This window comes from Macrosteles quadrilineatus, unplaced genomic scaffold (assembly GCF_028750875.1).
Source record: "Macrosteles quadrilineatus isolate MER2022 unplaced genomic scaffold, UCM_ALF_1.0 Scaffold_1__1_contigs__length_201487025, whole genome shotgun sequence".
In the NCBI taxonomy this organism is placed as follows: domain Eukaryota; kingdom Metazoa; phylum Arthropoda; class Insecta; order Hemiptera; family Cicadellidae; genus Macrosteles; species Macrosteles quadrilineatus.
In genome coordinates, this window is record NW_026542594.1 from 17,264,929 (window position 1) to 17,279,627 (window position 14,699).

The 14,699-nt window shown below is 33.8% G+C and overlaps 1 protein-coding gene across 3 annotated transcripts in view; it reads left to right on the forward strand.

Annotated features, from left to right (window-relative positions):
* The window catches only part of LOC129004410 (MICAL-like protein 1), a 259,639-nt gene that overhangs the window by 187,291 nt on the left and 57,649 nt on the right, over nt 1–14,699 (forward strand). Inside the window, exon 1 of one of the 3 annotated variants that reach the window (XM_054433005.1) lies at nt 4,314–4,473. The exons of the other annotated variants lie outside the window; for them this stretch is intronic. Coding sequence (XP_054288980.1) covers nt 4,315–4,473 — 159 coding nt within the window. The 5' untranslated portion in view covers nt 4,314. Of the gene's footprint in view, nt 1–4,313; nt 4,474–14,699 lie in introns of those variants that run through there. 3 annotated transcript variants of the gene reach the window in all.

Below are 14,699 nucleotides of genomic sequence, written 5' to 3' on the forward strand. Positions count from 1 at the left end.
CTCTCTCTCTCTCTCTCTATATATATATATATATATATATATAATACATATACATATATACAATTTTGAACGAATGGTGTTTTTGGCCTCTGGTGACATCAAAATGTAAAAGTAAATCGGTACCGGGTATAAGTCTTACCGTGCCACCTATGGTAAAAGCTACTTCCCTATAGGGAATTTCGCTAAAACAGCCTTTTGAAATAATAGTTACAATTACTTCTATATTTTACGATTTTATATTAAGAGACTGCAGGTTCGTTATGTAATATCGTGACAGGACCTAGCATCGGGCTTGGCGAGGGCACAGTAGAATGTATTAATTTGTACCAAAGTTAAACTCCAACTTTAGTATACTGATAGAGACATCCCTTACAAATATTTTAAATTAATTCGAGAGATAATACAATGAAGTTAAGAAATACAGGGTGTCCACAAAGTCTTGTCCTGATAAGGAAACCGTACAGTATGAAAATGAATGATATTAGGATAAAGATTTATTTACAGATATAATAGGCAACTTCTTAAGATTTTATAGCAATGTACAAACGCCTCTACGTGTGCGCCTCCAGTGGCCTGCAGATCTCCTAGACGTAGTTCGTCCCAGATTTTAGTCAGCATATCCTGGGTTACTGATTCCACACTACACAGCATTTCTGATTCTCTTCCTAAGTGTTTGTAAATTATGAACTGGGGAAAAATAGACAGTGTCCTTGACAAATCCATACAAAAAGAAATCCATGTGGGTTACATAGGGAGAACAAGGTGGCCATTTCGTCGGGCCATCACGCCCGATCCAGCGTCCGAGGAAGTGGAGATTATAAAGATCCCTCACACATTTAGCCCAATGAGGTGGGGCGCCGTCTTGCTGGATAGTTATCATAGGTTTCAGTTCTTCTAATTAAGGGACTATATAACCAACTCCAAGAAGTAAACAAACCTATTCACATTTTCTTCCGCAAAGAAAAATTACCCAATGAATCATGCATTCCATCAATCAAATCAAATCAAATCAAAAATTCTTTATTTATTTAATGCACATAGGTACATATAAATAGTGTCAAACAACTATATTAAAAGTACATCAGTCTCTGAACCTTAACTATTTTAACACAATTTGTCCTGAAATATACTTTTTAGTTCTTTTGTGAACAAAGGTGGAAAAACTCATCTAAAGAATATATTGGTTTGTTTACTATGAACTCTTTGAGTTTCTTCTAAAATTTTTTAATATTCTTTTCATACTATTCTTTTCTTCTAATGCACCAAACATTAAGATTTGGATTGTCCCATTCTTTTTAAATCACGATCCTGGGATTTTCACTTCTCTTAAATTCTATAATTGTGACTGTTAACCTTCCCAATCAAACTCGCTCGTCGCAAACTGCTATAGGGGTTGGGTTTCGTGAAACCAGAAAACAGACTGTGGTTTCTCATGTAAGCTTACCATTTCTGATTTGTTGTCGTATTTAATTATAACTGTATTTTTGTATTCGTGTGAATCCACTTTGTTTAGGTGTTACCAACTTTATTAAATAAAACTTGATTAGGATCCCTGCAAAACAAGGCATACAAGTTAAGTGTGGCTCTAATGGTTTTTGTACAGCAAAGCTTTGAAATCAGGCCAAGACTTTGTACACATCCTGTATTTGTTAAAAAATACTAGTGGCTTATAGGGACATAAGTCCCTAAAAAGCTCAAATGTAAAATAACCTATTGCAATTCCCGTATTGAAACAAACTCAGAATACCATTACCTATGTGTCAGGGTAGGTATCCCTTTGTACACCATATCTCTTGTGTGAAAAACAGTTTGTTGTCCGTCTTTGTTTGCTTTATTTCTTGATGTTATTTTCAATAAATAATTTGAATCACTCCAGAGGTTTAACATGAAAAGGCAGCAAACATATTATTGTTTGTGAATAAATACTGGTTTACTAAGGTAGCGTTGGTCTTGTAATTAAATTAGGATAAATAAAAGCTTCCCTGAATTTTTAAAAAGCTTTTGGAATTTTAGAAATTGTCTTTGTCAAATAAATTTGTAAAGGCAAATATAGGTGTTTTGAGATAAGCTTATTTCTTGGTCAAAACCGCTAAATTATCCCAATTATTATTTCTAAGTTTATACTCCTTTTGTTAAGGTTTAACAAAATTAGTGTAAAGTAAAGGCATCGCATTGACCAAACTTAACCCTAGATTTGTTTCTGATAAACATAAAAAAACTACTGTAAGTTTAGGTGGTGGTATTTCTCCTAAAGGTGCAATTGACTTTACATATGCTATCAAAATTAGGCATAACCATCGGCTAATTCCTACATATTTTGCGACTGGTTAGGGATCCATTACCCAGTTAACGAAACCAATCACGAAATTTTCTTTTTATTAGCATCTTCGTCATCCATATTTTTGGTTAGTTTTAAGAAACAGAAACTACCTCTAGGTTTTACTATTATATATGGATGCTCCCTTTACCACCGTGCATGCTAGGCTATATTATTTGAACCTTTTTTTGCTTGGAGCAACAGACAATACCTGGTTAAGATATCCTCCAAACAATATTGTTTTTCCGCCCATTGGAACTTGTCATTTTACTTACTTAATGAACATATTGCCTGTACGAACCTATTTTATCTTTATTCCCAGGTTGTTTTCTAAGAGTGTTGAGATTATTCCACTTAATACAAAATTTTGACTAAACAATAAATCTAAAATTAAAAACGTTGGTAAATATACACAAAAGTGTAGAATAAATCTTTATGTTTTGAAATCAAAACAAATCAAAATGTTTCCATTTAACCTTGCATCATTTATTATTTAGTCAATGTTGTTATTTCATGTTAAACATTCCTTCAACACAAAAAAACCTTCAAATAAGAAGAGAATAACTTGTTATTTTTTCAGCCATTCTAAACTCAAATTCCTTCTTCTATGATTCTACTACTTATCATACGCATAACTATTTTACTTAAAAATGCACAAATTTGCAAATTGTATAGTAAAATAATTGATTTCAACATTCTAAGACGTAACTAAAAAGTCTTAATTATTATAGGAAACGTTATCCCTGGTTTTATATAGTATTCAGTACATTGTAGAATTGACTGGAAAATAAGTAATCCAAATGTATGTAATATTGCTTATTTGCTTAATGTATTGAAGTAAACAAAAATCAGCAGTAAATGCCGTCTAATGCTATTCTTATGGAGAACATTTTACGTTATATCTAATTTTGTGTTAAGATTTTGGGAATTTCACTATTTTTCCCGCCGTCACGGGATTGAGACCTTTATTTTGAGCCCTCTCCTGTCGTTCTACGACTTCCCAGTCGCCCACAATTTTGACACAAAAAATCGGCTTACGTAATTAATATATAGATTATTATTATGATGATGATTATTAAAGGATTTTTGAAATAGAAATTTTAAACTCATACAGTTGAACCTCTATAAGACGAATTTCAAGGGGTACGGGAAAAATTTGTACTATAGAGGTATTCTTAATAAAGAGGGTCGTTTTATCGAGGTTTAATGCTGCTGTTATTCTTCTTATAGAGGTTTCTCCTCGCTCCAACGTTTCTCCAAAAATGACTGAAGAAAGAGGAGGGATGGGTGGGGGTTTCATGTTGAGACAAGCTTCTGTTTGTTTTGAAAACTACGTACTATGGAGGTTAAGATTATGATAAATTTGTCTTATAGAGGTCACGTTCGTCTTGTAGAGGTTTTGTGCTAAGAATATTCGTTGTATAGACGTAAATCAGTCCTAGCCCATGTCACAAACAAATTCGTCTTATGGAGGTTTTTAACTTAATTACTACGTTGTATAGAGGTGTTTTTAGCATTGACCTATATGAAAGTGTCAAGGGGATTACAAAAAATTTGTCTTATCGAGGAATTCGTTTTATCGAGGTTCGTACAAACGAGGTTCAACTGTACAATATTATTTTTGTGTAGTAATTTTTTTCACTTAGAGTAATTTTCCCCATTCTCAGTTAACTTAATTTTTTAAACAATGTTACCTCTATTGTTGCTTTAAAAATCACCTAATATTTTGTTTTCAAAGTATTTTAATAATATTGTATAGTTAAAATCTAAAAACAAAGATTTTTGTACAGCTTGACTAATGGTGGAAAGTGAGTTTGTGTGTGTGAATGACTGAAACACTAACTAAGGGTATTTTTTTCCCAGGAGGACAGCCTGGACCTCATGGGCCAATACAAACCTGAGATCTTCTGCTAGAAGGTAATCATCATCCGCCATGCGCTCACCCGACCATCCAAATGCATGTTTAAATATAGACCAGACTGTCGCTCCCTGTCGCAATGCCTTGTCCATTTACCATTCCGAATGTAGATTTCTCATTTTCACCTCTCTTCGAGTTCTGTTTTACAGCTTTTTCCGCTGTTTCCTCCACATCTTTCTTATTTTCTTCCACTTTTTACCTCCCATATGCGAATCACCCCGTTCCTCCTTTTCTCCAGGTATATCATCGGTTTGGTGTGGGTTTAGTTTGTGCTTGGTAATTTTAGTGTTGGTTTGTGGGACAGTGTTTGGGTAAGTTATTTTGTTTCTCCCATTAGGGATTGTTGTATAGTTTTGTAATTGTGTGTTTGAATTTGGACTTTTTTGAATGTGTGACTTGTAGACTCTAAAAGGTTATGTTTTTTGTATTTGTTTAACAACAGTTAACAATAAATTTTGTAATAAATGGACTTTGGGAAAGCATTTTAATTCAAAGGTAGGTCTTAGGAAGGTAGGTTTTTATGAATATCTAGCTTATTTAAGTAACAGCTTTGACTTTGAATATTGATAATTACATCCTTTTTAATTCAAAGCCTTGTTTATGTGTTTTCATGTCAGATACATTTGAGTGTGTCAATGTCACCTGATTGTTCCTCTTTTATTTTAGAGTGAACTAGCTGTAACCCGCGGGCTTTGCCCCGTTTAACTTCTTAATTTTCAAGATGATCTCGTTCGCATGGCTCAATCACGTCCTGGTTGAAGTTCGTTCGCTACGCTCACTCACCTTTAGGTTGGAGCTCGTTCGCTACGCTCACTCACCTTTAGGTTGGAGCTCGTTCGCTGCGCTCACTTGCCTTCAGGTTAGCTCGTTCACTACGCTAACTCGCCTCCAGGTTGAAGTTCGTTCGCTATGCTCACTCACCTTTTGGTTGCAAATTAGCTGTTGGCATAAATGTAAAAGAAATAATAGTGCTGCACCCTGTTGGTAATCCTTGTAAGTTTAATGCTATTGAACATCATAGAACAGAACCAACTTGTTTAATTGAAACAGCTGTTAAGATTCATCAATTCAATTTCTTATAAGGTTAACATGGGAAACTCCAGAGCCACTGGGGTGGAGCCGATTGGACGGATCACGAAATTGATGGTGTATAAACCTATTCCATGAAATTCTACACGTATGTACCAAGGTCCGTGGCAATCGGTTCAGCGGTGTCTGAGTTTATCACTGCCAAATATATATACAAACATCCTCTTTTATACTTATAGATTTTACATGTTTGGCTCCTTTTGGTGGTTATAATAAAAGCTAACCACTCTTCTTGTACTAGTTGAGATAGTTTCGCTGTGATTATAATACTGGAGGATAATAAATAACCATAATGACCAACCAATCTGTTGTATTATATCTGTTGAATAGTGCAATTATGTTGACTAAATAATAAGTAATAAATAATAGTAAACAATATAAGCCTATACATAAACTGTATAGACTGATCAGAAAGAATCACAAATGTAAAAAGGAGTATGTTGAACTTAGATTAGCAAAGATAACTCAAACTCAAATCTTCCTATTTATGACAGTTACAAACTGCATTATAGGGTCAACAAACATTTTTTATAAAACTAACAAAAAATATTTTATTATCGTCAAAATCTAAAAACTTTAGATCTGTTATAATATAAATCGTTATAAGCATTTTAAACAGTCTTGGACACTGTAGCAACAGTGTGACAAAAGAAGAGTCATAACTCCTTTACCAAATTTGTCCACATTGGTTTCCATCTTAGGCAGTGCATTAAACAGTTTAAAGCTATTGTAACATAACTCATTCGGTATTGATTAAACCCTTTTTGGCCACAATATTAAAGTGCTAACATATTTATCTCGTAGAAGGAGAGTATGGAGATGTATGAAACTTTAACTCATAAAAACAAGCTTTTTGATTTGGTTGAATATATGTGGTTAAAAATCCAAATAATATTTACACACATTCTTTTTTAAATCACAAATTAGAAATTCAGTCTTGAGTCCAGTTTTAAATTGACTTTATTTATTTGCAAAAGGAAAAATTATAAAATCTCATCAGTTCCAAAAATTACCTTTACCAAGATTGTATTTAATTAATAGTTCATGGGATTAATTAATTTTAGGGTAGTTTGAATGTCATAAGTGTGTAATGTAATATTTTAAGAACATTTTATTGCCTTTCATGTGACCACTAACAAACAATGTTATCTTTCTAACTTATAAATCTTTCTGATAAGGAAATAAAATTACAACCCTCATAAAGTGACTGACACTGTTTGCAATTTGTATACATTTGGTGCAAATTTGAACCTTGATCTTCAAAAATAAAAACTATTTATAAGTTAAACATGTAGTTATTTTGTTCTACAAGAATGTTATACAGGGTGTCCCGGAACTCACTACCAATATTTTAGGGCATTGTTCCTGGGTAAGAAACATATCTAAATATCATATTTAAATTGTCCGGAAGTCCTTAGTTACTCAGATAGCCGCCATTTTGTTTTTTTCACTTATTAATTTTTTTCTGAAAATTGGTTAAACATACGAAGTTGAAACTTTGCACAAACATTTATGACAACTAGACAAAGCTACAAAAAAATTATGACGATTTTTGAAAATTCATAAAACAAAATGGCGGCTGTTTAAAATTTTGTTTCTTAAATTACTCGAAAACCGTTGATTTTACAAAAATTTTACAAGAATAACTTTTTTAAGGCAATTTTATTACAAATCGATCGACACCTTAATCTTTAAGATCGGACGAGTATTAACTGAGATATGGCAGTTTTAGTGATACGTGACCGCCGGATATTAGTTGCAGCGCATGCTGAAAGCGGTCACGTATCACTAAAACTGCCATAACTCAGTTAATACTCGTCCGATCTTAAAGATTAAGGTGTCGATCGATTTGTAAAAAAAATTGCCTTAAAAAAGTTATTCTTGTAAAATTTTTGTAAAATCAACGGTTTTCGAGTAATTTAAGAAACAAATTTTTAAACAGCCGCCATTTTGTTTTATGAATTTGAAAAATCGTCATAATTTTTTTGTAGCTTTGTCTAGTTGTCATAAATGTTTGTGCAAAGTTTCAACTTCGTATATTTAACCAATTTTCAGAAAAAAATTAATAAGTGAAAAAAACAAAATGGCGGCTATCTGAATAACTAAGGACTTCCGGACAATTTAAATATGATATTTAGATATGTTTCTTACCCAGGAACAATGCCCTAAAATATTGGTAGAGAGTTCCGGGACACCCTGTAGATTCAATTAGCTCTTAGTTTAATAATTAAGCTCTTCAGCATTCCTTATTTTTGGCACCGAATTGCAAAAACCAAGGAAACTCTAAATTTTTAGAAGCAGATAACTGACAAGTAAAACTTGGGGAGGTGTAGAAATTTATTAAAATTAACTTTCTCATGTGTATCACAAAATATACAACTAAATTCATCTATAATATATAATTGTTTTTTTAAATAAATCAGAATATTTCCCGTATGGTTAAGGACCATCTTAAATTCTAATTGATATGTCATAAAAACATACTGAACTGTAATGGGGGTTTGTTTGGATCAGTATCAGTAATATCAATCAGTTACAGCATTAACTAATTTCAGTATTTTTTTTTAATGAAGAAAGATAAAGACAAAGATTGTGTATCGCTTTTTATTCTGAGCTAGTTTTACAAGAGTGGCTCAAATCTTTAGCTGAGTTGCTCACTCTCAGTTGGTCATTGACTAAGGCTAGGCGCACACGAGCAATTATTTTGATGCGATTATTTCATCGGCCAATCTGTGCATCTGTATAATTAATACGCTACATGAAACTTTGTCGGTTGAACTCCTCCGCCATTTCTTAACCGATTTTATCCATTGACGTCACATTGGAAAGAGCGTGTCGCGTAGATTTGCAAACTGGACTTACATCTGAGAAAAAGTCCCTTGGGCTCTGCCCCAGTGGCTTTGAAAGTTCCCATGTTATCCTTATGAAGAACATAATTGTTTACATTTTGATCAGCTGTATAATTTAATTGCTGTTATTTATTTTTCAATTCAATGAAACGCATTGAGTACATTTATTTACTATTTGAGTTTGTGTAAACATAACCCCCAAGACGGATCGTGTTAGTATGGTTGTATCTTAAATTTGTGTATTTATCGTTGTTTTGTGTCGTTATGACGGATCGTGTTAGCATGATTGTAACTTAAATTTGTGCATTTATCGTTGTTTTGTGTGGATAAAATTTGTTTATTTGTTGTTTTTTTTCTTTTAAATGCCTCCGACGCGACGACAACGAAACATAGACAGGAGGCGTAGTCGTGATAACGACCGCAGCTACAAAACAATGGCGCGTAATAGGCTTAACTCATCACAGTCAGCACCTGACCCTAGACAATATCAACTATTAGGTTACAAATGCGCCCTTACACTACCCTAAAACGACTTTTTGTTCTCAATTGGCCCTCTATCAATGACCTGTGTTGCCTCTACAGCGAGGCATTTTGAGAAGGAGAAAACCGGCCGGAATGCTTTAGGTTTATCAATAAGGAAGATAAACATGGTCTGAGTTACACACCGGTAATCTTTGAGTTGACTCTTTCAAACTCATTGTAAATATGACTGTTATTCGTTTTGAAATAACTCCTGTAATACTTTGCAAAAGCTCAAATTCGAGCAACATGTACACTTGTCGTGTATTATAATGGAAGAACGCACAGAGGCGATAAAAAATACCCCCACCGCAGCAAACCTGCAGACTAAGCAAATTCCCATTTGCCTGATTGGATTTACACTAAAATGTCTACTTAAAAATTTAACATTTATTTCCTATTAAAATAGAATTAGTTTAACAGGTACTTAGGTTTGCTGCATCAGGGAGGGTAAAACTGATTTTTTTTGTAAAATGTTAATAGTTAGTAAGAAATAAAAACATTTTCCAAATTTGATCAAAATATGTTCATAAACAAGCAAACTACAACAGTTTACTTGTTCTCCATAAGAATAACATGGGAATTAAAAATTTACATTTTTTTGGAATTTTCTCCGTAACCATTAGGCGCATAGTAAAACTTCAATATACTAAATTATTTGTTTTTTTAAAGCTCTACAAAATGGTTTGGAAAGATTTTGCAAAATTTTATGTTTTTGGGTCAAAAATGTGAAAAACCTATTTTTACCCCATAAAACCCCCCGTAAACCCCCGTTCCCATAGCCGGATCATGCTGGTTCGCGAACTCGTTCAAGTTTATCCCGCCTTACACCTTCAAACCAAATTTTATCAAAATCGGACAAAAATTACTCAAGTTATCGTGCTAGTTATCGGATGGACACATATATATGTATATATCTATATATAGATATATAAAAATTTGAACGAATGGTGTTTTTGGCCTCTGGGAACATCAAAATGAAAAAGTAAATCGGTCCCGGGCCTAGGTCTTACCATGAGACCTACGGTAATGGTACTTCCATTTCCCCTGCATTTCCCTATAGGGAAATTCGCTAAAAACGCAAATTGCTGCAGATTCGTACTTGAGGCGATTGTCGGCCGGGAATCTGTTACGTACAGGTTGTTACCTGCCGCGCACACGGCATTTTTTAGTAAAAAGATTGTCCAAAAATCTGTTGTCCAACTAATAGTAACAGCTTATCAAAACTTTCAACAGACATGCTATAGTAATTTAAGAACTTTTTACTGTTATCACGTAAAAAAATGTACAGTTTATAAAACAGTCCATTTAAAAGTCTCTGGCTTATTTTCACAATATTTATGTTGTTTTTTTCTTTGATCTAACTAGAAGAGCACAAACGCAGGTTAATTCAACAAAGTCAATTTAAGGGTAGCTTAACACACTCAAAAAATTCATTTATCGACAAAAAGATCGTCACATGTGCGCCTAAACATAAATCAAGGGCGATTTATTTTTGGCCAATTTTTTAATCGGCCGATAAAAAAATTGACCATGTGTGCTTAGGCTAATTACCAACTTGAGTCAAAGATTACAATTAAGAATGGTTTATGTTTAGTAGCATTATTTTGAATTGGATAATTTAGTAATTACTAGCTGTTGTCCCCTTGCTTGGCAACGGAAAGAGCACACAAAATAGAAACATTTTTATCTATACATCTGTTGTATAAAGTAGTTATACATTTGCCAACGCTTTTAGAGACAAAATTCAACCTTTATGGCCTTTATAAAAGAATTTATGGCTTTTTAATCTAGTAAGTAGTGGAAACCGCCATTTAGGTTTTGATTAATTTTAAATCTTGTGTAGGTTGATACTGTATGTACCAGACAGCTGCTTCTTTTTTGCTGTTGTTATCTTAGCAAATTTTCAAATAACATTTTCACATACATGATTTACCTTCAACCTATCTTTTTCTTTATTTTTATCATTTTAAAATTCAGTCTTGAAGCTGCAAAACTACTTATTATTAAATTTAAATGGACAATGTTTTTAGGTCAATCTTCTTTAAATTAAATCACAAATCCTTCCATCTTCATCCACAATAAATCATTATTAACACCAACATCCGCTGTTACGGTATAAACTTAAGAAATATTGTTGTGCCTTATCAATAGCCTTTTGAAATACACATTCACTGCTAATAAATGATATGTAATACTTTTATATATGGGAAAAAACATAAACATGATCATGTACTGTATATGGAGTGCTAATATATCTTTAATTAAATAAATTGTATACTATAAACTGTGGATTAAAATATATTATATAATTATATACCTGCTAATATATTGATAACACACAAGTGCGTCATTAGCAGTGAACGTGTTAAAGAAACGATATCTATACTAAAAAAATTGTAAATTATTAATTTAACAATAAAGACGGCAGACAAAACTAATATGATAATCAAAATATCAAGGACTAAAAAATGTAATAGTAAATACAGTATATGTGTAATTGCATCTCTGATTCTACTCTAAAAAAATATCATGAAAAAATGAATGAAATTTCATAATATACACACCATTTCTTTTATTCAGTGCCATAGTCCATTGTCTTTACATTTGTACACTTACAATTGATTAAGTAAACATATCAACAGATATTTCATTGATTTTGGAAACAAAAGAACACTATGTACAGCTTAATTCATGATTTTTGTTGGTTTAATTTAATCATTGTTGTAGCAAAACACAAATAATAAATTTATTGAAATGCATTAAAGTAAATGTGAACTGATAACTAAGGCCAGGCGCACACAGGCGATTTTGAGTCGTGCAACAGTTGCCCGACTAAAATGTTCAACATTGTTTTAAATTGGAGTGCGCACACGAAGGAAACAGTCTGGGGACAGTCGCGCAACTGTTGCAACCGATGTTCCCGGACCCAATTTGCCAGCGACTGCTCTGCGACTGAATTGTTGCGGGACTGTCGCTCCAGGTTTGGTATCCATTGAAACAAGTGTAGATGCGCACACATGCAACTAAATAGTCGCTGTGTCGCTCAGTCTCACCCCAGGAGTTCAACTACTCGTGGTCAGAACTGTCACTAGTGTTTGCTCTCTTGTTGTGTGAAGATTTTAGAAAATTACAAGTATGAGTGTGCGTGATGAGGATGTTTGAGAAGAGGCCGACTATATTTAAAGTCATTGAAACTGTCCTTTCACAAGTTGCTCACTATATATATGGGATGAACCCAGTATCTTCTCTTTTTCTTTCGCGCGCGAAACTTCAGCAACAAAGCACATACTAAGGCTGTATCATTGAAATCCATTTGGAACGCTGTTACGAATGTATTTCCAACACGTCTCAAGACTAGATCCGCGACTAAAAAGTTGCCTGTGTGCGCACTCCAGCTCAACTGTCGCTAGACTTCAGAGTCTCCGAGAGAGTTGCGCAACAGTCCCCCGATTAGTCGGGCAACTGTTGCGCAACTCAAAATCGCCTGTGTGCGCCTGGCCTAAGTGAACTATGTGACGTTTTTGTATTACCATTTAATAATTAAATATAGTTACACACAATCCTCATACTTTAGAACACAAAAATCAACAGCGTACAATTTAGTTATTTATGGTATTCTTTAGTTTAATTTAAGCATAGGTGTAGCAAAACACAATTCTAAACTAATCTAAATGTAAAAAAGTCAATGTGAAGTGCAAGTTATGTTAGGTTACTTAATCAAAAACAAGTTAAACAGTTTGAATTTTAAAACAACTCATCCAAATTCATTCAAAACGTCTATACATTGTAATTTTCTTACGGTTTCAATGAAAATATTTCAATAACATTATTTTTTCATAACTTAGACACTTAAAAAAATGTAAAGCAGAAACTGGGTTACACTTATGGATTTTTTTTTAATTCAATAATCATTGATATAGTTTTGATAACAAATATTCTATGATAAAGTTTTAGATTAAATAAACCTGCCATATAGTTGTGTAAAATATTACATTTAATTTCTTTGGAGCAGCTGTCTGAAATTGTGAAAAAAGCAATTTAGCAGTTCTAAAGCAAATGTAAACATTATGATTGTTCTCTTTCAAGGGCGTACCCAGGATCAAAACTAGGGGGGGGGGGCAAGAGCATACTTGAAAAAGGGCCGGCACACCGGGAAAATGTTAAAAACAATTTGCTGAAATTAGCGTATTTTACGCTATTTTGAGACATTAATATAACAAACCTAACTCTATAATCCAGTGTTTAATTCTTAGTTTATAAAGTGGCTTTATGTAATACCTGAAATGTGTGGTAAACTATTTTGAAGAATGCCTGATAACTTGGGAACGGGCCGATTGGCACACATTTTTGGATCTTCTGCCTATGGCAGTATTGGCACAATCATTTGAGCGGAATAAGTAGGGTCAACTCGCCAGTTTGGAAAAGGCACGATTGGCACAACCGCTCGACCAGGTAAACGCCATCGGACGAGGGAAAACGGGAGGTTTAAAATTCCCCGTCAACTCTGCTACGACAGTCATTTGCCGGTAATATTGCGTATTTTCAATGGTTAGGTTAGGTTATGTTAGCTTAGGTTAGGTTAGGTTAAGTTAAGTTAGGTTAGGTTAAGTTAGGTTAGGTTAGGTTAGTTAAGTTATGTTGGGTTAGTGTAGTTTTATTTGGGTCCAGCAGGGGCAGTGACCGTAGCAGCAGATTTGTCGCTCAAACTTACACCATGGATGAAGTAATTGCTAACTCTAATAAGCACTACAGCGGGGACTTTGTGGGGACAAAACAATTTCCATTTTCCGTCATTCTGGCTACCTGCCTACTACTTCCTTACCGGTCTGTTGTGCCAATCGTGCCTTTCCGAACCTTACAGTTTGACCCTTCTTAATCCCCTCTAATGATTGTGCCAGTCGTGCTATTCCAAATCGGCTAAAAATGTGTGCCAATCGTTCTACGGCCGATAACTTATGCTGTAGAGCAATTTTGTTCGTTACATTATTGTTGAAGACAAATTAAAACCAATTAATGTCACAAAAAATAGGTTTATAGGTATTAATTTATTCATTATACTACACAAAGTTGTTAGTTTATACATATTGCAAGAAATTGGTCTGTTTATTACTAATGTAGGAATTTTTTATTTTATTGAAGAAATAACTCAGAAACTAATGAAAAATTGATAACATGTGTCAAAATATGTCATAAAAATTTGTCTATCTTACTCATCTTTTCTCGTACTTTTAAAATTTTTCTTGGATCTCAATTTTTTATACCTTATCCTGGCTTCTAGGGGGGGGGGGCAGCTCCCCCCCTGCCCCTCTCTGGGTACGCCCCTGTAATCTCTTTGCAGCCATGGAGACCAATCAATATTAACTTACTTTTAAAATCCTCACCTAAGAACTTTTAATACCAAAGGGGCAAAGCCCACGGTCAGTATTGATGTGTGAATAGTCCTGTGACCATCCTTGGTATGGTAGTTATATATTTTTGTAAAATTAAAGCCCAGTCATTACAGATGTTTTTACGTTAAATAGTAATCACATACTGACAGACACCATTAAATTTTTATATAATAGTATAGACAAGTGGACCTGTTGCTTGAATTGGAGCAATTAGAAAGTATTTCAGGCGTTATTTAAAAACGAATAACCCTAACAGTAATAATTTCCAATGTAAAAGAGTCAACTCCAAGATAATGTAATCAATCACTGCACTCCAGTTATCGAAACTGAAAACGAACTCACTCTGAAAACGAACGCTCTTGTGTGTATCATGTGTTCACTATAAACAGCTGTAATTAATACAAATTATTCGTCTGTTCAAGTAAACAAAATATTTTCTTCATAAGAAATACATTGGGATTTTGATGGCCTGTGGGGCAAAGCCCGAGGAGTTTTATTACAGGAATTGTTGAAAGGGGGCATCTACACTAACAATACTTTATTTTGACACATCGTTTGTAAAAATCCGTCCATTATTAATGGAGGAGTAGTGTTTCGTAGAAATCGCCTTCACA